Source organism: Tamandua tetradactyla, chromosome 6 (genome assembly GCF_023851605.1).
Source record: "Tamandua tetradactyla isolate mTamTet1 chromosome 6, mTamTet1.pri, whole genome shotgun sequence".
Lineage (NCBI taxonomy): Eukaryota > Metazoa > Chordata > Mammalia > Pilosa > Myrmecophagidae > Tamandua > Tamandua tetradactyla.
Genome location: NC_135332.1, coordinates 63,468,353 through 63,495,789, shown reverse-complemented (window position 1 = coordinate 63,495,789; position 27,437 = coordinate 63,468,353). Strand labels below are relative to the sequence as shown.

The window sequence follows — 27,437 nt, the reverse complement described above, 5'->3', positions numbered from 1 at the left end:
CAAAGTTAACACTTACTTCTAAGGTCAAAAGCTGTGTAATTATTTACACTTTCATATTTTCCTTGGGAACTCTTAAACTCAAAACTGATAATTACATTGGGCTCTCTGGCCAAAACAAGGAAACAGGAAGGGTCTCTACTACGTGACAGCAAGCACTGGCTGGTGAGACCCTCCTCCCCCAAGGGGAGATGGAAGTTCCAGCATGGGGAAAACAGAAGAGAAAGAAGAATTACTAAAGGTTGCAGGCAATAGCAGTGAGGATAGGGACTTATAATGGGGGAGAGAAGGGTGTTCCTGGGGCTCATGGTTCTGTAATCTCAGGGCAAATGTGGCAATGAGAGCCGGGTGATCAAATAAGTTTGCTGAGCCCTTGGGTGAGGAATTCTAAACACATCTCATTCTTACCTATATTGGGCTTGAAAGTGGTTCTGCACAAAGCTTCGGCCTAGAGAAAGCTGAGGTGACGGTGAAAGGAGGTTCTCAGAATTTCTACTGACTTCAGGCTGAAGCTACAAAGCAATGAGGAAAGGGAGCAAGGTTAGAGACACCTGCGGTAACTCAACCCCTTCCAGACAATGTGTATCACCTGGACTCTGTACTGTACAAAGTCTGGGCCCGTATGCTCCCTTGACCATAACTCAATAAACTCAATCCCTTGACTTCCCAGACTCCCTAAAGGGGGTTGGGAGGGGCAGAGAGAGAGAGAGAGAGAGAGGCTCTTGGGGAAAATCTGTTCTTTGCCTCTTCCCACTACTGGCAGCTGGTGGCACTCCTTGGCTTGTGGCTGCATCAACCCAATCTTTAAGGCCAGAGTCTTTGAAGCTCTCTCTGCTCTGTGTTCAGATTGCTGTCTTCTCTGGGTGTCTCAAATCTCCCTTTTATGTGGACACTTGCAATGACACATGGCCCCACCTGGATAATTCAGAAGAATCACCCCATAGCAGGCCCTTTAACTTAATCACATCTGTACAGTCTTTGCCATACCAGGCAGCATCTGTAGGTTCTAGGTATTAGGATCTGGTATCTGTGGGAGTCATTTTTAGCCTACTACACCTTGGGTCTCCTGCCTACTCGAATGCCACCAGCCTCATATAGATGCCTTCCACTTCCAGTATGAATTACTCCAGCTTTCTAGTTTCCCTAATTTTACGATCTACCTCCCTACACCCCACCACACACTGAACACTGTTACTCACTGAGCCCCTGCCATGTATAAATCATGGTCCTTGCAGGAGGGGGTTCTGTGAGGACGATTCCAGCATCAGAGCCACTTACAAAGTAACTTAGTAGGATGTAAAATCACCTAAGTATCTACGTAAGACTGCGCACAGAATGTACACTAGAGCAGTGTTTTTTCTCAACCTTTTTCTCATTATACACTCCAAAGAGCTGTAGTAGGCAATTCTTTTTCTAATTATCCACACCCAAGAAATTTTAATATCACAGATATATTGTATACAGATATATTCTGTATCTGTTTATGTATTGTACGTATATCTGTACTTTATACACTTCACCCCACAAGAACCAATCCCCACCCCCATCAAGAATGCACACCCTGGGGGAGAGGGCATGGGGAGTGCGGAGTTAATGCTTAAAGGGGACAAAGTTTCTCTTTGGGGTGGAAAGTTTGGGTCATGGATGGGGCTCGTGATAGCACACTGTGAATGCGATTAATGTGTGGGAATGGTTAAAAATGGGCAATGTTGGGTTATATCTATACACAATAGAATTTAAGAAAATAAGACAGCATACCTTAGAAAATCGAGGTGCGAGATCATATCTGAGAGGCAGTGAGATGTAGTTGAAGACCTGGGCGGAAAGTGAGGCAAGTGTTGACAGATTTAAGAAAGCAGATGACAGGGCCAGGAAACAGAAATGCATTTGAAATGTACTGATGCCTGTGACTTATTTTGAAATGTATCCAAAAATTAATATGATTTAAAAAAAAAAAAAGATGGGTTGATGGTAGACAGAGGGATGGATGGATGAATACATGTGTGATGAAGAAATCTGGTAGAGCACAGAGTGTAGAATTGAGATTCTGGGTATGATGAGTGCTCACGATGTAATCACTTCTACTTTTCGGTATATTTGAAACTTTTCATGATAATAACATTGGAACAAATAAGAATAAGGAATACTGAGATGGGTCATGAGCCCAATTTGACTAGAATGTAGGATGTTCAATAGGGAAGCAACACAGGGCTGGCAAGTGAGTCTGGTGCCATGTTCGGTGGGGACTTCAATGTCCTAAAGACACCTGCCTGGATCAGGGCAGGGCACAGTACCAGGGCTAAGAATGTGGACACTGGTGTGAGACTGCCTGAATTCAAATCCCTACTCTTATAGGGATTTACTCTTACACTCATAAGCTACAAGAGCTACTCAGCCCCTCAGGTCTTTATTTGCTCCATGGTTTCCCAACTGGAACAAGGGGATAACAGTAGTGCCTATTCGATAGGGATGTTTCGGGCATTAGAGTTACTATATATTTAATACTTAGAACAGTGCCTGGCACAAAGTAAGCATTGGATAAGTATTAAACAATAAAGAGTATCTAATGGGTTTTGAACCTAGGTGGTAGCTATGTGTTTGGAGAGATACTTTAACTTGCCAGCCATTCACAGGATTGAGAAAGGGCAAGCTTGGAGGCTTAGGAGTCAAGATAACAAGAGGGCGAACTGGAGTAGGAGTCATGAAAATAAAACAGAAGGATGGATTCGGGACACCGTACGAATGTAAGTTATAACTCAGACTGGACTGGAAGAGCAGAGGGAGAAAGAGGGAATAAACATGACCAAATGTGAAGTTCAGATCTGGTGCCTGCAGAACACAACTCTTCCATTCACCGAAGTGGGAGAGTCAAAAGGCAAAGTTAGTTTGTGAAGGGGGCTCTGGATTTGAGTGTGATTCAGTATCCAGGCAGATGTCCAGCTGCAAACAGACGAAGGATGCTGGAAGGAATCAATCTTGGGTGCACAGCAAACACTTGCTATTTTTTTTGGCTGCCCAGGATTCATCCTACCTTCTTGGATAATTGTGCCCCATACAAAACATGAAATGCAGCCTGCTGGTGTGAAAAATGCAATCACTGACACTACTCTTTAATCAGGAGTCCTGCCTTCCTCTACCAAGGGTCAGGACATGCCCCAAACTAGACGGACAAGATGTTCCTGCCCTGAATGTGCATGAACAGAACAGAAGGCTGAAAACCTTTGTTCCAGCAGAGGGAAGGGTGAAGCTGTTCATTCTTGCCTCTTCCAAGCTTAGGTCTTCAGCCTTCCCTTTAATCCTATGTGCATGCCCCTTGGCCTGTACATCCCCTTCTTATTCCAAGTCAACTGAAGCTGCTCGCTATTGCTTGCAACCAAAAACTCCCAATGACACAGGATGTTTCTGCATCAAGGTGATATGTGAGCATTTGCAGCGGTTCTGGGCAGGATCACACAGGGGCGGAGTATGAAAAGAGAAAAACAAGGACGAGGCTGGGATGACAGGCAGCAAGGGGGATATTCACAAAGATTGGACTACGGGGTCAAATGAAGCTGGTTCTATTCTCTGCTAGCCAAGGTTTTAGAACCTCACCGAGCCCCATTCCACACCTAAAAGACATAGGACTAGCACATTTATCTCATAGCACTAACACTAAAATAAAGTGATGTGTGTATGTGTATCTTGCCCAGAACATAATAGCTGATTAATAAATGTCAGCATTCTGGTTCTCTTCCTAACTTTATTTTCTCTTCAGCCCTGAAAGAGGGGTATTTTCTATAAAAAAAACTGCCAAGAAGATTGTGTGTTAGCATTAATAGGGATGTAGAAGTATGCCCTTGTCACCGAGGGGGGAACATTTTGAGAATAACTAAACTGAAGGGAATATCAAGAGCTAGACCATTAAGATGACAGGGAGAAAGCGGTTCAGTGCTTTCTATTCCAGTTTCAATAATTCTAGCTACATGGCTTTCACATGCTTTGAAAACAGAAATAACCTCAAAAAGAGAAATCATTCACAGAGGAAAGCAAAGGACAGTACTTTCCTTCTTGGAAAAGAATCCCAACAGCTCTCCTCTTTACCTTCAGGTGTACACAGCCAGGCTTCCACAGGGAGCCTGATATTCTGAGAGCAAATTTCAGAATGGGGTTTGATCCCAGACAAAGAAAAAGATCTTCTCTGGTCTCAAATCAGGTCAAATTGAGGGCTGGGCAAGCTCCTCTCCTGGGCCAACACCACCCCCCTGGCCTTACCTGGGTACCCATGCATCCTATTGACACTTAAAGAACAAAAAGCAGCCCAGCATGGCCCAGGACAGTAAGTGAGGAGCAGAGTGGTCTGAAATGAGGCTGAGTGGTTTTCAGGGGCCAGCTGGATAGGGCTTTGTCAGTCAAATAAGAGTCTGGATTTTGTTCTTGGTGCAATGGGAAACCGCTGGAGAAATTTAAGCAAGAGAGTGACAGGTTCTAATTTCCTTTATAAAAAGACCACTCTTTGTATGAGAATGTATTATAGTGGTTGTATTGTAGTGATACATATTAAAAACTGGAAGACCAATTATAGCTGTTTTCATTTGTGTCTTGAAAATGCTAAAAAGAATTATTGGCAAGACCTCTCACCTTAAATAAACTCAATGTAATCTTGAAGAATGGTCTGGAACAGATTCTAGAGAAGAGGCTCTTGACTGAGGACAGTTTTGCTTCCCAGTGGACATGGTAAAGTCTGGAGATATTTTTGGTAATCACAATTTGGGGGAGAGGTGATATAAGCAAGTGGCATCTAGTAAGTAGAGGAATATTATCACTGCTACAATGAACAGGATGCCGCCCCCCAACAACAAAGACTTGTCTGGCCCAAAACGTCAAGATTGTCAAGATTAAGAAACCCTGGTCTAGAGTCACATTTCCTGGATTTGAATCCTGGCTCCCCTACTTATAAGCTGTGTGACTCAAGGCAAGTTGCTTGATCTCTCTGTGATCATCCCCACCCTTAAGCCCAATGCCTCTTCTTGCCACTAAGGACAGAAAAGGAAGATTGAAGACTGTCTATCCCACCCACTTTTTAGGTAGGAGGAGCTTCATGGAACTCAGTTTGGGGACAGCAAGCCAGGGAGAGGAAAGAAAGAAATGGGTCAAGAGGCTTTTCCTACACAGCCAGCAAGAAGAGGTACCACCTGTCTCGAAGTTCCCTCTCCCCCTGGTGGGGAACTGAGAAGGAATAAGACTCTCATAATAAGGAAGGGATCCAACACACTGACTCTGAAATAGACTCATGTTCAATTCTGTTTCCACCATGTAGAAGTTGAGTGACCGTGGACAAATTACTTAACCTAATTTTCCATTAACTTCAAAAAATGAAGTATCATTCTTATGAATATCAAAACATGATAATTTATTCAATGATTCAAGAGTTTGAGTGTCAATTACATGTCAGGTCATCAAATCATGCAAAGCATCAAGTTAGATCCCTGGCACTTAAATATTCAACAAACACTGTTTTTCAATATAGCATTCTGATTTCAATGGGAAATGCACTCACTGTAAATGTTAGAATATGCAGTATAGTGGACATCCACTTATCTGTTCAGCATTCCTTGCTTTGAGGAAGCAATCCACCCCAATTCTGTTTCCTGGCCCACATGATTTGGGTGGTGGTGAACTCCACCCAGTGCAAGCCAGGTCTGGTCAATCAGAAAATTCCATTTTGCCGTCCCCATGTCCAGGGACGGACACACAAACCAAGCTGGGCACTCAGACCCTTTCCTGGGCTTTTTCTGAAATTCCAAGCTCTAAAGAGCATTGTAGGGGCCTCTTGCAAAGAGGGGGGTAAAGCCAGTCTGAGAATGAAACCAAAGAAAAGAAACAAAGAGAGCAAAGACCTGATGACGTTGTCTAAGTCGTTGGATCCAGCCCTCCCTGGAGAGACTTCCTAGTTATAAAAGTCAATAAATTCCCCTTTAACTTGGATCAAGTGAAACTTGTCACTTGCAACTAAAAGACTCTGAAAATAAGAGGAAAATCACCCATAATCCCACAACGCAGATAAGCCACAATGATCACTGGGTGTGTGTGTGGTCCTCCAAGGATTTGTTGTGGTGCTAATTGGATGTTTTGTTTCGTTTGTGTGTTTTGGGGATGAAGCAGTTATTTTAAATATAAGATGATAGGTTTTCAAGTCAGACGTCCTTGGGCTAGCATCCTGACTCTTTCCTTGTTTAACTGTGTTGCTTTGGGAAGGTTTTCCAAGCTCTGCGTCTTGGCTTACCATTTATAAAATGGGGATAATAACCATAGAAGTGCTCCATGAATGGCAGGAATACACTCCAAGACTTGACCTAAAGAGTAGAGAGTACAGAACAATCAGTACTTTCCTTGTCCCATGGATTCAGGCAACCTCTTAACGCTGTCTTAAGCATTCGGACTATTTCTGCAGATGTGTCACACTTTTGGCTTTTAATAACACTTTATCATTGTTTAAAATAGGCCTCTTCTGATTTAAGACATATCTGGTTGTATTCTTTTATTAAAGCTGCAAGCTGTCACTTTCAAAGAGAAACAGAAAGATAACAGCTGGCTATGTGCACAAGTTAAAAAAAAATGACTCAGCTTCCTGAGCCATTCATTTTTCATTACTCTACCATGACAGATTCTAAGATAATAATGAAGGGATGGGAAGAGGGTTCTTCATAGATTCCTGAGAGGAATGGAAATAAAATGCCCTGATTTTGAACAAAACAAAAGCTGGCAAAGAAACTGTGATGGCTGTGTCTGCATCAGTCCTACAACACACAAAAAAGTAATATGTCATTACCCACTCTGATCAAGATGGGAGAGTGAGATTTTCAGGGCTCTGTAATCCTATCTTTGAACTATAAGCAAGACCTGGCAGAAGCTCTTCTCAAAGTTTCAGAAAACAGTGAAAGGACTGCAGTAATGTGGAGAGCACTGGATCAAGAAAAAGGCATCTTAAAAGCAATAGTAGGTTCCACTCAGCACAGAGCCAGCCCAAATCCCAGGGTAGCCCCCCTGGTCCAAGTTCCAAAGGGAACAGAGTAAGCCTCATGTACATGCTGGGAGCACGTGTGTCTTCCCTAGTCTGTCTCGTGGCTGCCTGAGGGGCGCTCCATCCCAGAACTTGCCTTGTGTGTAGAAGGCAGCTCAGCTAGTACAGAACGCTGTGGGAGAGCAGTCAAGTGGCTGCCTGGGGCAAGGGACTACTAGCTGGAGGATATGCAGTGCAGAGCCCGGGATGTGAGGGGACTGTTTCCTGTGGAAGGGGGGACATTCGGAACTGTGTAAAGGTGATTCCTAGGGCCTCATGCTCATGCCCAAGACAAGATGCTTGCAGAAAGGATGAGGGACACCCCAACACTTTAGCTGGGAGCTATTCTCTAAAGGAGAGCACTAGTACAGGTCAATCTGCAAAGACTGGGAAAGGTGTTTTCCTTTCTTCTTCATTGTCATCTTTTTTTTTTCCTGTTAGCTCCCAGCATTCAAGGAAATCTCTATCATACCATTAGCTTAAGGAACAGACACCTCCGAGTCTAAATTCAGTAATAACACACTAAAATATCAAAATATATGGTTCTAACAAAAGATTACAAAACATATGAAGAAACAGGAAGCGAAGGCCCAGGCAAAGGAGAACATTAAAGTATTAGACACCATCACTGAGGAGGGCCACACCTGGGACATTCCAGAGCAACACTTTTTAAAAACTGATCCTAAAGATACTCAGAGAGCTAAAGGAAAATATGAACAGAGAACTAAAGGAAATCAGGGAAGCAATTGAAGTACACAAAGAGAATATCAATAGAAAGGTGGAAATTATGAAAAGGAACTCAACATAGCCAAAGGCCATAGGAACTGAAATTAAAAATTCCCTAAGAAGCTCAATGGCAAATTGGGGTTGGCAGAAGAAAGAATCAAGGAATTTGAAGATAATGCAATTGAAAATATCCAGTCTGCAGAGCAGAAAGAGGAAAGAATGGAAGAAAGTGAACAGAGTCTGAGGATCCTGTGAGATACCATCTAGTGTACCAATACATGGTGTGGTAGTTAGATTCAGTTGTCAACTTGGCCAGGTGAAGGCGCCTAGTTCTGTTGCTGCGGACATGAGTCAATGGTACGTGAACCTCATCTGTGATGATTACATCTGCAGTCGGCTAGGAGGCCTGCCTGCTATAATGAATGGTTTGACTTAATTGGCTGGTGCTTAAATGAGAGAGCGCAAGGTAGCACAGCCCAAGCAGCTCAGCACACCTCATCTCAGCACTCACAGCTCAGCCCAGGCCTTTGGAAATGCAGAAAGGAATCACCCCAGGGAAAGATGTTGGAACCCAGAGGCCTGGAGAGAAGGCCGGCAGAGATCACCCTGTGCCTTCCCGCGTAAGAAAGAACCTCAAATGAGAGTTAGCTGCCTTTCCTCTGAAGAACTAACAAAATAAATCCCCTTTTATTAAAAGCCAATCTGTCTCTGGTGTGTTGCATTCCAGCAGCTAGCAAACTAGAACACATGGACTATGGGATTCCCAGCTGGAGAAGAGAGAATAGGTAAAGAAATAATGGTCAAAAACTTTTCAAATTTGAACAAAGACATGAATATACATATCCAAGATGCTCAACAAACTCCAAACAGGGCAAACCCGAATAGACCCGTAATCTATCATGTTATAATCAAACTGTCAAATACCAATGATAAAGAGAGAATTCTCAAAGTCACAAGAGAGAAGCGACATGTCGCATTAATAAGCCTTCATAAAATTAAGTGCCAGTCAGAAACGAAAAGACAAATGTTATCATGCCTCTCTCATATGGACTAACTATAATACATAAACTCTGAGAATTGAAATAGAGAGCTTAGGTTTTCAGGTGAAGGCTTATTGTAAAGTTCCTAGATTGTAAGTTGTTACAGCAGTCACATCTTTTCTGGGGCTGTGACTGTTATTTCTAAATTCTGAGATGTTGTACTCTTTGTGTATAATCTGGCCATTCCTGGGATCTTTGGGTATCTGTGTGACACCTGAGACTCAGAGTTAGAGCTGCACAGCTATAAAAGTCAGCATTATCCCAGATAGCAACTGAAAAGTGATCAGACTTCAACTAGAGATACGGATGAAGCTGATCTGGATAGGACTAAGGTAAATCAGAATACAGGGTAAAGAATGATATGGCTTTTTTTTTTTTTTTTTTTTTGGTGTGGCAAAATAAGCCAGAAACAAAAGAACAAATATGGTATGATCTCACTTAGAAAATACTTATAAGAAAACTGGGGTCTAGACTGTAAGCTCTTACAGCAGCCACATTCAGTCTGGTGTGATAATTGTTATTTCTGGATTTTGAGCGGATCTTTTATATATGTACAGACTGGTATTTAGAGATAAGAATACAGCCTATCAGGTCAGGATTAAGGAAACTCAGAATAAAGGGGTAAGGAAGACATTGCCTGTATTTTAGAACTTCACTTACTCTTTGAGACCAAAGGAAGAAAGATTTATTTTGTCCAGAACCTAAATTTTCAGTAGTACATAATCTAACTCAACCTGTCTGGGTAAATCATTTAAACAATCCAAACACAGGGTGCCCAGAATAAGAATGAGGGCCTTTAATCCTGTATATCTTAATGTAATGCCTAGTTACATCCTAGAGTATATTAAGCAGATAATCAAAAAGTATTGGCAAAGTCCCTTGAGTGATGGGAAAAACAATATGGAACTATGAAACTCTACTACTGGGAAACCCTGGATATTGTGTCAAACATTAAGGACACCCAATTCAGTAGGCCAAGCCCTTGATCTTGAGGCTTGCTCTTTTGAAGCCGATGTGTATAGCAGAGAAGCTTAGCCTACCTATGGGCATGCCTAAGAGTCACCTCTGAGGACCTCTTTTGTTGCTCAGCTGTGGCCTCACTCTCTCTAAGCCCAACTCTGCAAGTGAAATTATTCCCCTCCCCCCACGTGTGACATGACATCCAGGGGTGAGAGTCTCCCTGGCAGTGTGGGAGGCGATGCCCAGGGATGAGTCTGGCCCTGGCATCATAGAGGAAAAAAGGCAGTGGGATCAACAATGCCATCCTGGCAAAAAGGGGGGAAAGAAGTATAACCAATAAGGTATCAGTGGCTGAGAGAGTTCAAATAGAGTTGAAAGGCTACTCTGGAGGTCACTCTTACACAAGCTTCAGTTAGACATTGCTACTATCATAACTTGCCAAACCCCAACCAAAACCATTCCCAGCCAATCCTAAAGAACACCTAGGGAGTTAGAAGATTCTACAAAGGTTCCATGCACTAGGGTAACTTTCCAGAAATCTACAACCTCCAGATGGGTCCCTGGACCAGATAAGTGCTGAAATGCAGAGGGCCAGCCTCCCCAGAACATCCACTAGTTCCATCCCCCATCCCATATTATCGGCAGTCCCTTCCAACATGAAAAAGTTAGAATGGGCATAGCCCAAATACCCCTAAAGGTGGGAAAAAGATCAATGGTAGGTGGAATTATATAGAGAATGCAATGAGTATGAGTGCTGTATCAGTATATTGACATTTCTTTCAGTCTCCAGTACCTTAGAGCATCTAGAAATAAAAACCTAAAATTGTAGCATTATAATCCATACCAAACTCTGAAATCTTTTCTACAACTAATTGTTGAAATATACATTGAAGTATATTGCTTTTTTTTTGTATATATGCTATTTTTCACAATAAAAAAAAGAATGATACAGTCTATATTTTAAAACTTCAACTTCTGTGTGAAACCAAATGAAGAGACGTTTATTTGGTACAAACTGTATATTTTTAGTAGCACACTATCTAATTTAACTTGTGTGGTCAGTTTATTCGAATACCATAATTACATGTAATCTTGAATAGGGTATGAGATCTTGCTGGTTTGTCCAGGTTAGTGTGATGCCCCAATATCCCAGAGTAATTTAGGTAGAGAATAAAAAGGTATTTGCAGAGTCTCCATGAGGAATTGGGGAGAAAGAAGGAAATATTAAATTTCCCCACCTAGGGAATTCCTGATATTCTCACAAGCAGTCAGTACAACCAATTTAATAGGCCGAGCCCTCAGTCTTGGGACTCACTCTATGAAAATTATTCCTGCAAAAGAGAAGCTAAGCCTATTTATAATTATGCCTAGAATCACACTCAGAGAACATCTTTTGTTGCTCAGATGTGGCCTCTCTCTGAAACCCAACTTGGCAGGTGAACTCATTGCCCTCCTCGCTACATGGGACATGACTCCAAGGGGTGTAAATCTCCCTGACAAAATGGGACATGACTCCCAGGGATGAGCCAGGACCTGGCATCATAAGATTAAGAAAGTCTTCTTGACTAAAAGGGGAAGAGAGAAATGAGAGAAAACAAAGTTTCAGTGCCTGAGAGATCTCAAACAGAATCAAGAGGTAATCCTGGAGGTTATTCCTACGCATTATATGGTTGTCCCTTTTTAGTTTTTAGTATATTAGAATAGCTAGAAGGAAATACCTGAAACTGTTGAACTGTATTCCAGTAGCCTTGATTCTTGAAGATGATTGTATAACTATATAGCTTTTACAGTGTGACCATGTGATTGTGAAAACCTTGTAGCGGACACTCCCTTTATCCAGGGTATGGACAGAGGAGTAAAAATGTAAGAACAATAAATAAATAATAGGGGGGGGATATGGGGTTAAAAAAAATTGGGTAGATTGCAATACTAATGGTCAATAAGAGGGAGGGATAAGGGGTATAGGATGTATGGGATTTTTCTTTTATTTCTTTTTCTGGAGTGATGTGAATGTTCTAAAGACGATCATGGCAATGACTACACAACCATGTGATGATATTATGAGCCACTGATTGTATACTATGGATGGACTGTATGTGTGCAAAGATTTCTCAGCAAAAATATTAAAAAGGAAAAGCCAACCCACTCAGGACAGCCAAGTAGGAAGGCAGCAAGTGCCCAAGATATTTCTTGATGGTTGAGCAGCTGATCCAATGCCAGCCTCCGTCTACATCCAGGCTTCTTGTTAGGTGAACACACAACAAAACAAAATCAAAGCCCCCACCTATTCATTTAAGGCAACTTTATTCTTATTTTCTTTAACCTGTAGCTGAAAACATTCCTGATTATTTGTTTAGTGTAATAATTTGGGAAAGACTTACAAAGCTGAGATTCAAAGAAGTAAGGGGGAAAGAAGTTAAGGCAGAAATCAGTGAAAAGATTTTAAAGAGATTTTTTTAAAGCTAGTTTTTTGAGGAGCAGGATGTATACAACTTACATTCAAGTATTCAGAAAAGGGAGGGGTAAGGAAAGGGGAAAGGGAAGAGCAGGAAGAGAAAGAAAGAAGGAAGGAAGGAAGGAAAGAAAGGGCTAATACCCAGATCTGGGTATCTGGGGTGGGATTAGGGGTATGTCAGAGTTCTCTGTGTGGGGTTTGCATTATTTTTGTAATTGTCTTGTAAGTTTGACTGTATTTCAAAATAAAAAATAAAAATAAAAAAAGATAAAGTGCCGATTTCTAATCAAAAACCGCAGAAGAAAAAAAAAAACAGTGGGAGGATAAACATAAAGGGCTGCAAGCAAAAAAAAAATGCTAACCAAGAATTCTGTATCTGACAAAGCTGTCTTACAAATATGAGGGAGGTATTAAAATATTCCCAGAAGAACAAAAGCTGAGGGACTGGTCACTACACCGGCCCCACAAGAAATGCTAAAGGGAGTTCTGCAGGTTGAAAGGAAAGGACACCAGACAATCGACGGAAACCACAGGAAGAAATAAAGATCTCCGGTAAAGGCAGTGACATGGTAAATATAAATAGCAGTACTATTGTATTTTTGGTTTGTGACTCCACTTTTTACTTCCTACAGGATCTGAAAGGCAAACGTACAAAACGTAACGATAAATCAATGGGTTTGGACTCATAATGTATAAACGTGTAATCGGTGACAAGAACCCACATAAAGGTGGGGGGATGGAAGGGTGTAGGAGGGACATTTATGATTGCTATTAAAGTTGTTAAGCTGGTATCAAAGCAAATGGGATTGATTTAAGATGTTAAATTTAAGTGTGCCATGGTAACCAGAAAGAAAATATCAGAGAATATGCAAATTTAGAGAGATAGAAAGTGGAGTACAGGTTTCCAAGAATTGGGGGTGAAGATGTAATGGGGAGTTAATGCAAAATGAATGTTAGGGCTTCCGAACGGGGTGAAGGGAAAATTAATGGATGGTGATGAGGGGACTGCAATGTAGTAAATGTGATAAAGCCCCCCAAATGGTTTGCTTGGAACAGGCTGGGATGGTTAGATTTACGTTGCATGTTACGTGTGCATGTGTATATATATCTCCACAATTTAAAAAAGGAGAGAGAAATTAAAGAGATATTGACAATTAAATGCAATACATGATACTGGATAGGATCTAATGGAGGAGAAAAAGCTCAAAAGGACATTATTCAGACAGAAGAAAAAATTGGAATATAGGATGTAAGCTTTATATCTATGTCAAATTTCTTGAAATTTGATAAATGCACTTAAGGGGAAAACAGAAGTGAATATACTTGTTTTGGGGAAATGCATATGGAAGTATGATGTGTGTGACTGCTCTCAAATGTTCAGAGAATAGATGATGGTTAGGTAGGTAAAGAAAGAAAGTGTGGAGGTGGGGGAAAGAAAGCAAAAGTGGAAAAATGTTAAAATTGACTGGATGGGGGGAGATGTGTTGGAGTTCTCTGTATAGAGTTTATATGATTTTTGCAACTGTTCTATAATTTTTTTCCAAATAAAAAGTAAAAAAAAAGTAATGTGTTACTGATTAATTACCAAGGTTTGTGAAACTTTTTTAAATGACAGCAGATTATTACCAGATATTGTTTCCACTTTGCTCATTCATGTTATGGTAACCTTGCTTAGTTTTACATTCTTGAGTGGAGACTCAGGGATGGCAGTAGAGCAGAGCATAACCCATTTTTGATCTTTATCTAGCAAAGCCCACAGGGAACACGGTTGAAGTATAATTATCTGTGGCTATTACAAAGTACTGTACTAGTTTTCTCCCCCAGAAGGTTTGGAGTTTCATAAGAATCTGGGAATGATAAATACACACCTGTAAAAATCATCTACCATGCGTCTGGAGAGAGAAAGGTTGACAATTGCTGCTCTGTGTGACAATATCTGGTAATAATCTGCCATAATTAAAAAAAAAGTTTCACAAACTTTGGTAATTAATCACTAACACATTACTTTTTTTTTACTTTTTATTTGGAAATAATTTCAAATTTATAGGACAGTTGCAAAAATAATTTAAACTCTGTGTGATAAAGCAAGGGTGGACTTCAGATGGCACCGTCGGAAAATGCACAAATAATAAGGAATGGTACTGGTGGCCTCAGAAGGGCATGCTAATGCACAGAATGTAGACAAAGGGGATTTTTTAAAACTTTAAGCCAAAAGGAAACCTCACCCACCGTATCACTGGGATTAAAGAGGATGGGACTCTGAAGAGGGAGGGAAAGGCTCATCTAAAACAAACGGAGCTAAGAAAAGAAACAAGAAATAGCGCAGAAGAACGCAGCCTGACTATACAATCATGGAAGGAGCGGGATCTCAAGACTCAGCTCCGAGGAGAATAAATAGAAATCAAATACGATGCGTGGTTTCGAGGGTGCCTGACCTCCGACACTGCTCCTCCGGCCGAGCCGCCCAGATCCTCGTGCACGCGGTCCAGCAGCCAGAGGAGGAACTCCAGGGCATCGTGCTGGGAATTGCCTTGGAACTGAGAGCCGTACTTGGAAACAGCATTCTGAAAGGACAAAAAGAGAAATAGAGTCAATTTGACCCTTCGAACACCCGAATAAAGGGCCGATGAGCACCAAGTCTGACGGTGGTCTTTGTTCACCGCCCACCTGTGATGACTGCAGGGAAAACGTGGGGGATAAGAAGCGTTCTTTCCTGCTGCAGCCTGGGGTAGTGTCCCAAATTACAGTACAGGGGTCTCTGTAGGGAAGAAGGCACCTATCCCGCCCTCACCTCCCACCCCACCCCAGAAAGACTCCTCCTGCATGTGCTGTCCTTTGGACCCACTGGGTTTTTCCGAAGGGTATTTTGATTCCACTGAGCATTTGTCATGGTCAGGTTCACATGTCAACTTGGCCAAGTGGTGGTACCTGTTTGTCTGGTTGGGCAAGTGCTGGCCTGTCTGTTGCAATGAGGACATTTCATAGAATTAGATCATGATCACGTCAGCTGCATCCACAGCTGATTCCATTTGTAATCAGCCAAAGGGGAGTGTCTTCTGCAATGAGTGATGCTTAATCTAATGGTGGGAAGCCTTTTAAGGAGGATTCAGAAAAGACAGGCTCTTCCTGTTTCCACCGGCGAGCCTCTCCTGTGGAGTTTGTCCAGACCCGCCATCGGAGTCCTGGGTTTCAATACCCTGCCCTGCGGATTTTGGACTCTGCGTTTCCGTGGTCACGTGAGACACTTTTATAAATTTTATATTTGTGAGTGTTCCCTGTTGATTCTGTTTCTCTGGAGAACCCTGACTAATACAGCATCCTAACCTGCCTGAAGCCCTTTGATCGCTGGATTGACTGTGCTCCCCCGCCAGCCGCCATCTGTCTGTCCAGCATTGTCTGTTTCTGTTCACCAGACAAGCAAGTGGCCCCCAGCCTTCTCTCGTCTTACTCTCTTCCTTGGTGATTTCTTTCGCTCCGAATCATCAACTCCCTCGTCTATGTGAATGACCACGCACATAGGGGAAAATGCATCCTGAAACACCATGGATAGTGGCCTCCTGTACTGCCTCTTTCTGATATGTGTGAAATTTAAGAACCTCAAACTTCTCTTTCTGCGCTTAGATCCCAAAATGGTTGAGCCAGCCCTTCCTTCCTTTAATATTTACTGACTGCCTACCACGTACCGGGAACGCTTCTAGGGACACAATCGCGACCAAGATAAACATGACCCACTGCCCTGGCAGGTCTTACATTCCTGCCCTGTCCTTCCCACTGTCCCTCTGTTAAAAATGGGCGACAGAATGGCTGAGAGAGTTCACAGTCCAGAGGTTAACCTGCAGGTTACTCTTACGCATTAAGTAGATATCACCTTGTTATTCAAGATGCAGTGGAGAGGCTGGAGGGAAGTGCCCAGCCCCTCTGTAGAGGCTGTGTACTGTAGAGCTGTGTACCAGTAGCCATGTTTCTTGAAGATGATTGTATAATGATATAGCTTTCACAATGTGACTGTGTGATGGTGAAAACCTTGTACCTGATGCTCCTTTTATCTACCTTATCAACAGACGAGTAAAACATATGGATTAAAAATAAATAAATAATAGGGGAAACAAATGTTAAAATAAATTGAGTAGATTGAAATGCTAGTGATCAATGAAAGGGAGGGCTAAGTGGTATATAAAAAAAATAGGGGAAGCAAAGGCTAAAATATATTGGGTAGATGGAAACACTAGCAGTCAACGAGACAGAGGGGTGAAAGGTATGGTATGTATGAATTTTTTTCTTTTTATTTCTCTTTCTGAACTGATGCAAATGTTCTAAGAAATGATCATGGTGATGAATATACAACTATATGATGATATTGTGAGTTACTGATTATATACCAAGAATGGAATGATCATATGGTAAGAATGTTTGTGTTTATATGTTGTTATGTTTAAAAAACTTAAAAAAAAAGATTATCCATCTGACAGGCAGCTGGTCATCATCTGTAATAAAAAGCAAATGATTTTTTAAAAATTGTACGACAGGTTTGTGATTTTCAGTGTAAATTCACATTCCAGAAAAGTTTATTTTCAAGGTTAATTAATATATGCACATACATCAAAAAAGAATTCGAAATATAAAAAAGGACAAGACAGTAATGCTCAGTCTTCGTTCTACCCAATTCTCATCCCCAGAGCTTCCAAACCTCCCATACTCCCACCCCCAGTGTAGCCACCCACAATAGTTTCTTAGGCATCTTTCTAAAGATTTTTAAAAAAATTTTTTTATTGTATAGTATAACATATATACAAAGAAAAGAAATTAAAAAAGCAATAGTTTCCAAAGCACTCTTCAACAAGTAGTTATAGGGACAGATCCTGGAGTTTGTCATGGGCTACCATATGATCCTCTCAGATTTTTCCTTCTAACTGCTCCAGAATATAGGAGGCTAGAGGGCTTAAATATTTTTTTATCGTTACAATTGATTTTTTTCTCCTTTTTTTTTTTGTAAAAAATAACATATATACAAAAAAGCAATAAATTTCAAAGCACAACACCACAATTAGTTGTAGAACAGATTTCAGAGTTTGGTATGGGTTACAATTCCACAATTTTAGGTTTTTATTTCTAGCTGCTCTAAGATACTGGAGACTAAAAGAAATATCAGTTTAATGATTCAGTAATCGTATTCATTTGTTAAATCTTATCTTCTCTGTATAACTCCACCATCACCTTTGATCTTTCTATCCCTCTCTTCAGGGGTGTTTGGGCTATGGCCATTCTAACTTTTTCATGTTGGAAGTGTCTGTCACTAATATGGGGTAGGGAGATGGAACTATTTGATGTTCTGGAGAGGCTGGGCTAGGTTTCAGGACTTATCTGGACCAAGGACCCATCTGGAGGTTGTAGGTTTCTGGAAAACTACTCTAATGCATGGAACCCTTGTGGAATCTTATAGATTGCCCTAGATGTTCTTTAGGATTGGCTAGAATGGTCCTGGTTGGAGCTTGACTCTAGGGCTCTTTTATGCATGTGCAAGCATAGAAGCATCGGAGCATAAGCAAATCCCTTTGTATGTGTATGTGTGTGTGTGTGTGTGCACACTTATGCACGTGCACACAAGTTCATAATGGTTGTCTGCCCCACCCTTAGTCTATGGACCAAGCCTTAAGCCTCACCCCACACAGTCTGTTCTCTGCTCATGCCAACCAAAGAGAGCAAGGTAAGCAAGACTGAGGAACAGGAAGACACGAACCACCAGCAAATCAAATTCATTTTCCGTTGAAGAGAACTTTAGGAGAAGCAAAATTCAAGACTTAATTCCTGAAAGTCTGGTTCTGAGTCTTTATTCCAGCAAACATAGTTTGGGGATGACTACAACGCAGCTCAGAGGAATGGTCTAATTCTAATTTGTCCCCCAGGCCTCTCTGCACTTTGACCCCAAGTAGCACTGCCAGGTTTAGCAAAATAAAATACAGGATGTCCAGTTAAATTTGAACTGCAGATAAAAAATGAATAACTCTTTAGGATAAGAATGCCCCAAATATCTCATGGGACATACCTACACTAAAAAATTATTCATTGGTATCTGCCATTCAAATTTAACTGGGTGTCCTGCCTTTTCTTTGGGAATCCTACCCCCAAGCCACCCTCACATCTATATCCTTAACACCAGCGTTCCCTCCTGGGTGGGCAGCCAGTCTCTCCAGCTCAAAATCTCTAAAATCAGCTCTTTCTCTTAATGTCACTGTCATTTTTCAGCTTCTTCCTGAAACCCACATCAATCAGTCACACATTTTGGAACTGGCTCCCAAAATGTCTCTGTCCCGCTTCTTCAACAGAGTCCCTCTCCCACTGTTGGTCCTAACTACTGCGACCCAGATGACAGCTCCCATCTAAGAAGGGGCCCGGGCCCCAGAATCTCTCCCACCCACTCACTGCATTCATAGTGTGGCCTAAAACCATGTCTTTCACCACTCCTCTCTCTGCTGCAAAAATCTAGGTAAATGGCCCACTGGGGAACCCCAAACACATTTTCCCACTTCCATAGTGTATACTTTCGCTTTTATTCTTCCGTCCAGGGAAGATCCATTCCTCTCCAGCTAATCCTGCTCATCCTTGAGGCTAGAATCCTTCCATCTTAGCCTGGCTACAAACTTCCCAAAAAGAATCTGACAACCTCAAGAAGAATCTTAAAAATGCCCCTCTTGATTGAGAAAACTTTCTCGATCAAAAGGGGGAAGAGTGAAATGAGACAAAGGGTCAATGGCTGAGACCCCAAACAGAGTCGAGAGGTTATCCTGGAGGTTATTCTTACCCATTAAGTAGATATCATCTTGTTATTCAAGATGTAATGGAGAGGCTGGAGGGAATGCCTGAAAATGTAGAGCTGTGTTCCAGTAACCACGTTTCTTGAAGATGATTGAATAATGATATAGCTTTCACAATGTGACTGTGTGATTGTGAAAACCTTGTGTCTGATGCTCCTTTTATCTACCTTGTCAACAGATGAGTAGAACATATGGAATAAAAATAAATAATAGGGGGAACAAATGTTAAAATAAATTTAGTTTGAAATGCTAGTGATCAATGAAAGGGAGGGGTAAGGGGTATGGTATGTATAATTTTTATTTTTTTCTGTCTTCATTTTATTTCTTTTTATGCATAGATCCAAATGCTCCAAGAAATGGTCATGATGGAATATGCAACTATGTGATGACATTGTGAATTACTGATTATATATGTAGAACGGAATGATCAAAATAGGAATGTTTGTGTTTATTTGGTGTTTTTTTGGTATTTAAAAAAATTAAATAAATAAATAAATAAAACACCCCCCCCCCCCAAAAAAAATGCTCCTCTCCTCTATGTAAACCTAGCATTATGGTGATTTATGGCGATACAACCTGAGGAAATGATAGATACAAGCAAAGGTACGCATGTGCTTTGCTCAGAACTGCCAGGACAGAGAGTGAACGAAGGCACCTTGTTTTTTAAGAGGATGCTGTCGTACTGCTGGCTGCAGATCTAAAATTGATCTTTACTACACATAAGCCAAGAAAAATTCCAGATGGCTGAAATCCTTAATATAACCATAGAAAAACTACAAGTATACCAAATAGAATATTTATCAAAATGCTTATGATAGATCCATCTAAACTTATTCAATATTGGGGGAGAGGGAAGGCGAAAGGAGTTGGGAGAAAATAGTTGCAGCAAATATGACAAAGATTAAGGAATTTATATAAACATGCAACAAATATGACAAGGATTAAGGAATTTATGTAAACATATTAAGATAAAGGAAGAATAGATGAGACAAATGACAGGAACAGACAATTCCCAAAGAGCAGTCTTAAAATCAGTAAAGAAATGGAAAAATCCTCCATCTCATTCTTAGTCTAAGATATGAAAATTTTAAAAAGATGCTCTTTTTGTTGTTGTTCAATAAATTAGTAAGAAAATGTCCAATGTCTGGGAAGACATGCATTGCTTGTACGTCGAAAATAGATAAAAAAAATTTTGGCAAGAAGGTTGTCAATATGGGTGTTAAAAATAATCGTACCCAATAAAGTTGATTTTTAAAGTAAAAACAAATACTTTTAATTGGGGTGGTATATAGGTTTGTCAAAACTCATCAAATTCCATGCTTAAAATGGGTGCATTTGACAGTAGGTAATTTATACTCAATAAACTTGATTTTTAAAGTAATAAAATAAAAATAATAGATAGCCATATCTTTGTTTTGACTGTGTAATTTTACCTCTTGGAGTTCAGCTTATGGAAGCAATCAGAGCTGAAGGCAATACAAGGTTTTAAATACTAGGATATTCAATGCAGTGTGACCACTGGAAAATTGGATAATACATAATTGTCTCCAGAAGGGATTGGCTAATTAGGACATATTCGTTTAATTAAAAGTTATGTATTATTTAATTAAAATTAAATTTTGTAGAATATTTTAATAATATTATTAAATTATTAAAGTGACAATATCTAAGTGAAAAAAAACAGGATACAAAACTAGAATTTCCAGCGGTCTGTATATACTTTGAAACACATCAAAATGTTTATACTAAAAAAAAGTTTATACTGGTCATTTCTAGAGGACGGAATTACAGATTTCTTTTTATATTTTGGCACTTGGCAGACTGTTTTACAATAGACATATTTAGCTACCTTGTTAGAAAAGCTAAATATCAGAACATAGTTTGAAGACGGGGTTTTTAAAAATATATTTATTCATTTGCTGTTAAAACAAGGAGTAGCCCTGCAGGTATTTATAAGAACTCTACTTGCTATTTTGAGAACATTCACAGTTTTGACAGCTGATCAAGTGGTATCTAAGTTAGTGTTTAATATTTAGAATTTAAGAACTTTGCTATTTGAATATGTAGATTTTTTCCTTGTTGCATTAATTTTAAGTTGGTTTATGAAGCTTACTGTACAAAAAGTTTTACAATGATTATATGGACACTTTATTTAAATATACCTATGGTTAAGCTAACTAAGATATCCATTGTTGGTGGTTTAAAAAACAAACAAACAACAAGGAGTGGCCCTACTCTCTGTGGGAGAGGCTGTGGTGACAGGATTCAGGAAAGACTAAACATGGTGAGCTCACCCCATCTGCAAGGCTGACGTTGGGGTAACTCACTCCCTTCTGGCTGAGCCTTGCCTTTTGGTCTAAACCTATGCGTCATCTTAAAGAGCACACTTTTAACAAGACCTTATATACGTCTTGTTCCCAAACTCTAATACGTTCCCCCACCCACCCACCCCCATGGCCACATATGCTTTTATTAATTCACTTAATCATTTATTAGTTCTTACCATTCAGCAGATACCCCTTCTGCCCCACCCCCTTTGGTAACTGGCATTTTTACTTCCCAGGGCCTGGAAGGCACTTTTCCCACTTTCCCATGTCCTTAGTTGACTCCACATCCTTCAAAACTCAACTCACGGGTTATTTCTCCTGGGACGCCTTCCCTGGCTCCATCCCCAATCAGATCCCATCCTCCTGCTATAGTGCAGCATCTGTCACCATTTCTAATCATGTGAATGTGTGAGTATTTAATTAATACCATCTAGGTCACTAGACCATAAATTCCTGGAGAGCAGATCCAGGATCACTAATCATGTATTTCATGTTCCTGGCCTGGTGTCTGGAAGCATGATACGTATTTGTCAAATGAATGAATGCTCTGTCAAATGCTAAACAGGAGAACCCACCTAGATTTCCATCCATGAATAAATGGATTCTGGAATCCACTCTTCCCTCCAGGGCTGATTACCCTAAAGCCCCAGGAAACCCCAGATGACATCACCCTCGTTAAGATATTAGCAGAGATTTATCTTCAGTTCCTTGAGGCTCATCGGGGAACTCCCAGGCCCCAAAGATTTGAGTGAGAGCAGGAGGGACAGGAAATCCTGGTGAGTCAACTTTGTGATTGTTATTAATATGCTGGATTCTTTTCAAGCCGTACTCTAGCCTCTCCCATTGCTGCAGTAACTGTATGGAAATGCATCTGGCAAGAGAAAAGGTACACAGAGTTTACCTCCCTCCCTTCCTCCTCCAGGTAACTGCAGGAAAGGAGGTATATGGATAGTGAGATATAGTGAGATAACTCATAATCCTCACAACATCAATCAGGCAGGTATCATCTACAGTCCCATTTAACAGATGAGGAAAGTTCAGGCACGTGGAGTTTTAGTAACTTGCTCTCTCTAAGTGAGAAGGACCCTAGAATTCCCAGCAGTCATTCTAGCTCCAAAGACCTTGTTCTTAGTCCCTATATATACTGCCTCTCATTAAAAAGAAAAAATGTTGCCCAAAAGAGTAGTATGACGAATGACTGCTCCAGTATGGTGTTCTACTAATGGAGGAAGGAAGGAAGGTGGGAGTTGGCCTCCTTGTGGATCACAAGGCAAGGAAGGATTCCTTTCTCAGACTGAAATTCAAGAGCCGTGATGCTTGTGGAATGAACACGGACAGGTTCCCCCCTCCCCCAAAGAATAACAATCCCTGGTCTGTGAGAAACTTCAGCTCTCTTCTCCAGAGTTGTGGTTTTCTCAGCAGGAAGCAAGCCATGTTCATCAATTAGCAGGAACTCTTTCCTCCACCTGGCACCCCAAAGGGGTGCTCCACCTTAACCCAGGGTGAAGTAATACACAGCTCACAACACCACCCTGCAGCATCCTCCCGGGGACATTGAGGCAAGCCCATGCTAACACATATTAGGGATATTAATAGGTATCAAGCAAAAGCATGTTATCTCCAAAATGATCCGGATACGTGTGATATTGCCACTGGAGGTTCTCAGCTTCCATTGGGATTAGAATAAAATCCAAAATCCTTACCATTGCCTACAAGAGCTGGCACTAATCTGGCCAACTTCATCTCCTTCCACTCTACCTCCCTTAGCTCCAGAGACAAGAGATTTCTTTCCATGCCTCCAGTGCCCAGCTCCTCAGGCCTCTCCTTTGCTCTGGTTGTTCCCTCTGTGCCCTAGATGCGTCCATCTCATCTCCCAGCTCTCAACTCAAGCATCCCCTCCTTCCACCAAGGCCTTGCAAGTCCGACACCCTCCAAGCTCGGTGTTGGACTGCCCCAAAGGCCTTCCAGGCTTCCACAAATTTTTGCTGAATGCACGGATGCTTAGTAACGCATACCTGCTAGATTCCTCCCACTCCCGCTCAAAATACCTGTGAGAAATTAATTCATAAATAAAACATATGCAAACGAGAGAACAAATCAACTCAAAACAAATAAGGTAACTAAGATTGAAAACTTGAGAAGGCCCCAAGAAAACCCTTTCCTGATTGTGCACACACACTCTTCGAGAAAGCCAAACCAGAAGGGCGGATCGGGGCTGCGGCTGAGCGGCCAAGGGCGGTCGGGTGCGGGGCGCTGCCTACCTTAAACTCGGCGGATAGTTGGGGCGTGTATTCGCGCGTCCAGAGCGCGCGCACCAGCGCCGCCAGCTGCTCGGTGACCTCGGCGCGGCCCGGCGCCGCCCGGTAGCGCCCCAGCGCCAGGAATTCGGCCAGCAGGTCGGTGTTACTGAGACACTGCACCACGGCGTTCATGAAACAGGTGTTCCCGTGGTTCTTCAAGCCCTGCGCGCCTGGGGGCCGCGCACCGTCGCCGGTGGGGAGTTGAAGCTGGGGCTGGAGCTGGGGTCCGGACGGGCGCTCCTCCCCGGTGCTCACGGGCGCTCCTGGAGCTGGCCCCGGCACGCTGGCAAAGCCCCCCTCGCCGTCACCATCGCAGAGTCCCGGCTGGAGCTGGCCGGGAGGGTCCCCGGGGCGCGAGCGGCTGCCCAGCGCCAGAAGGAAGCGTCGGAGCAGGCGGCGCAGGGAGCCGCGGCGGCGGGGCCGGGGCGCGGGCGGCTCCCCTCCCGCGGTGTCCCCCGGCCAGGCCTGTTCCGCTCCCGGGCCCGGGTCCATGGTTCCCGCCGGTGCGGCTCCCAGAGCGGAGCCCCCGGCCCGAGGCGGACGCGCCGCTAACAGGCCCTTCCAGCGGAGGAGAGGCGCCCGGGCGCCGGCTACCTGCCAGCCAGGTGTGCGGGGACGGGGTGGAGGCGGAGCCAAGGGCGCGGCCGCCCCGCCCCGCTCGGGAATCCGGCCCCAGGGCCAGCCCCAGGGCAGGGCCCGGCAACCCTTCAGTCCTCGCGGAGCGCAGGGGGACAAAAGTCCTGGGAGGCGTCGTGGTCGTGGTTCCAACCCTTCCCTGCCTTTTACAAGCCGGTGGACCTCGGTTTAACCTTGCGCCTTTTACTACGCCCCAGCCCCCCACCCCCACCCCCGCCCCAGGCTGTAGAAAGAATGAAGGAATGATAAACTTGAAAGCACCTAGTAAATTGTAAAATCCCGGCCACTTGCAAATTTCTTGTCATTTCGTCCAGGTGAAGAGAAGAAAAAAGGAAGACTGTTCCAAAAGGGCAGCCTCCGGCATAGTGAGACAAACGCGCTGGGAGCCGCTTTTGTGGGCTGTTGGTTACCTCCGCGGGCTCAGGTGTGCGCGGACAGGTGGCGCCACCTCCTTCCGAGTCCGTCTGCCCTTTGCGGGAGGCAGCGCCTTTGCTCAGACCCGCCATCCTGGGAACAGAACTGGGTGGCTGTGGGTTTGTTTGTTTTTAATACACAGACGAGGTGACAATCACGGTTCCAAAAACTTATAATGAGACACGATCAGCCTGGCTTTAATGGGGGAGAAGCGGGCTCAGAGAGGTTAACCCTACGTGCCGGATCCTCACCGCTGAAAAGCAGCGAAACCGGAACTCGAGCCTGGGTCTGTGAGCCGCCAAGCCCAGGCTCCTTCCACAATCTCAGCGTTTGGTACCAGGAAGTTTTCTGGCTCTCAGGCGCGCCCCCTACGCGGTCTTCTGTTCACCCTTTAACGCAAACTCCTTGCTGAATTGTCGCCCAGTCAGAATTAGCTTGGCTTTGCCCCGCCCTAGGAGCCTATGTTCATATTATCCTGTTAACTATCAGGTTTATAATTAATCAGGGAAAGTTCGCAAAATGAAAATTCATCTTCACTTTTTCGCTCAAAATGACAGCAGCAGCCTGCAGAATGCACAATACATCAAAGCCCTGGAATGTGACTTGTTACTTAACAGATAACCGATCACCATTTATTAAATATCCCTCTTGATATTTCGAATACGATTAGCAGCTGGTGACCTGATTTGAAAAAGAAGCAATAAAAGGTAAAGAATAAAAGAGTGTATTGAGTGGAGACTTGAATTGTTTTTGGGAAAAGGCTATGGTTTTCCCTCTCTGGGACAAAATATCAGATTAGATGACTAATACATGAAGTCCTTTCCATAGTGCTTCTGGTGGGAAGCAGTGGAGAAAAGAGTTTATGGCCAACTCCAATGACGCCTATCTGAAAATTCACCTTTAACAATTATCCCAAGATCCCCAATAAAACACATTTTCTTTCAGAAAGCAAATGTGGAACTAATCTGTATCAGGAATTCCACCCGTGCTTTACTACATTATTTCACTTAACTTCTTTTTCGTTCGGGGGGTATCGAACCCGGGTCTCCCACATCGAAAGCAAGCATTCCACCACTGAACCACCCATCACTTAAGTTCTCATGGTAACTTTTTGAGCAGGAATTTTTTCTCGCTTTAGAAAAGAGGAAACTGAACCTTAGAGTTTAAAAATCTGGATTCAAACCCAAGTCTTGCCCTAGGCGAGCTCATCTACTGACATGATGATTAAGAATGTAAATTAACCTTGCTTTATTCTGAATGCACCACCTGTTCAGCAAGGTCAGCTCGGGAAAAATGAGGAAGGGCTGTGGTTTCACAGAACTGCAGAAAAGAGAGGATGTCAGAAAACCAACAAGTGGGAATTTATTCACAATAAAAAATATTGTTTTAATTACAGAGTGTACAAATATCCTCGAACATACTTCAACTTTAATATAAAACTTAAAAATGTAAAATGCATTCTATAAAGGAAAAGAGAAAGTCATATATAAAATATTTCAACTAGAGAACAAAAAACACAGAGATGAGAAATCCAGACCAGTCTTGGTGACATCTAAACTCAGTCTTCATCAGAAGCAGCGCTGAGGCTCGCAGAGGTCCCTGGGGGAGGGTCGGGGGTTGGAGGGGAGGGCACTTCATGAGGCATGTGGGTACTTCCATCTCAAAATGGCTCCATCAGCGCTTACACTAACGATGTACTGATTTCCTGGGCTGATCCGGATACGTGTGATATTGCCACTGTGTCCCACCCCAACATGAGTGACCTCGCCCTCATTGTAATCCCACACTTTGACCAGATGATCATTTCCACCTGAAAAAGACAAACAGGTATGTGACACTGCTACATAAGTGTCTGGACAGCGAGAAACAGCCTGATTTCAAACAACTGGATCATTTTCAACACATTCCTTATGTGTCTAACTTGGGAAAAAAATTATGTTTATATTTACCCTTTTCTCTGTTTATAAAAATCTATGTTGGTTGTAGTAAATTTTGGGAAAAAGTACAAGGAGGTGAAGAGACCCTTGATCCTACCACCCTGCAACAACCACTAATAACATCTTGGTTTACTTCCTTCTTGTCTTTTAACCTTAAATGTATGAGTATACATATACATCTGTGTATGTCATTGGGATCACACTGTGTCTAGTTTCATATCTCAGTAAATGTGCTTGTGTAGCTTGAATTCATTTGGTGCATTTATTTGCTAGTGTCCTGAAGGATCAAAGAGCACTGCAGGAAAGGAGTTTGCTATTGTTCTGATAGGCATGTTTTGTGATAAATGCCCCCATGGAAATGTTGATTTATTCATTTATTTTGGGGAAAGAGGAGCATTCACATCATTCAACAACAAAAAAAAGAGAATAAAAAAGAATTGCATTTAAAACTTCAGTAGGAAATCAAATAGGAGGGTACTCTGGATGGAATAGGGCATTTAAAGGGCCATTTCTGTCATCAACATCTACTAAAAAAAAAAAAAGCAAGCTCAGCAATGGAAGGCTTAACCTGGATTTGTGTTCCTAAGGCTACTGTGCAAACATTTCATATCATTGAAATGTGACTTCAGGATTTTTCTTTGCCAGCTACGTTGGCTGCCGTATTCAGCCCTGAATCCAGTGGAGTCACCCTTCAGACCTTTTTTGCAGTCTCTTCAAATTGCGTTTGACCTCCAGTTTCATCATGTTCCCATCTAAAAATGCCAGGTTTGGCTTTCTTTTCTTATCCCAGGACT

General features: G+C 42.4%; 2 protein-coding genes across 2 annotated transcripts in view; both read right to left on the bottom strand.

Moving 5' to 3' along the window:
* USP43 (ubiquitin specific peptidase 43) overlaps window positions 1-24,207 on the bottom strand; it is a 94,073-nt gene extending 69,866 nt beyond the window's left edge. Inside the window, 3 exon segments of the mRNA XM_077165964.1 lie at window positions 406-509; window positions 14,653-14,781; window positions 23,618-24,207. Of these exon segments, the coding sequence (XP_077022079.1) occupies window positions 406-509; window positions 14,653-14,781; window positions 23,618-24,148 (764 nt within the window). The 5' untranslated portion in view covers window positions 24,149-24,207.
* Window positions 24,208-25,982: 1,775 nt separating this feature from the next.
* The window catches only part of CFAP52 (cilia and flagella associated protein 52), a 71,196-nt gene continuing 69,741 nt past the window's right edge, over window positions 25,983-27,437 (bottom strand). Inside the window, exon 14 of the mRNA XM_077165963.1 lies at window positions 25,983-26,516. Within this exon, the coding sequence (XP_077022078.1) occupies window positions 26,341-26,516 (176 nt within the window). The 3' untranslated portion in view covers window positions 25,983-26,340. The remainder of the gene's footprint in view (window positions 26,517-27,437) is intronic.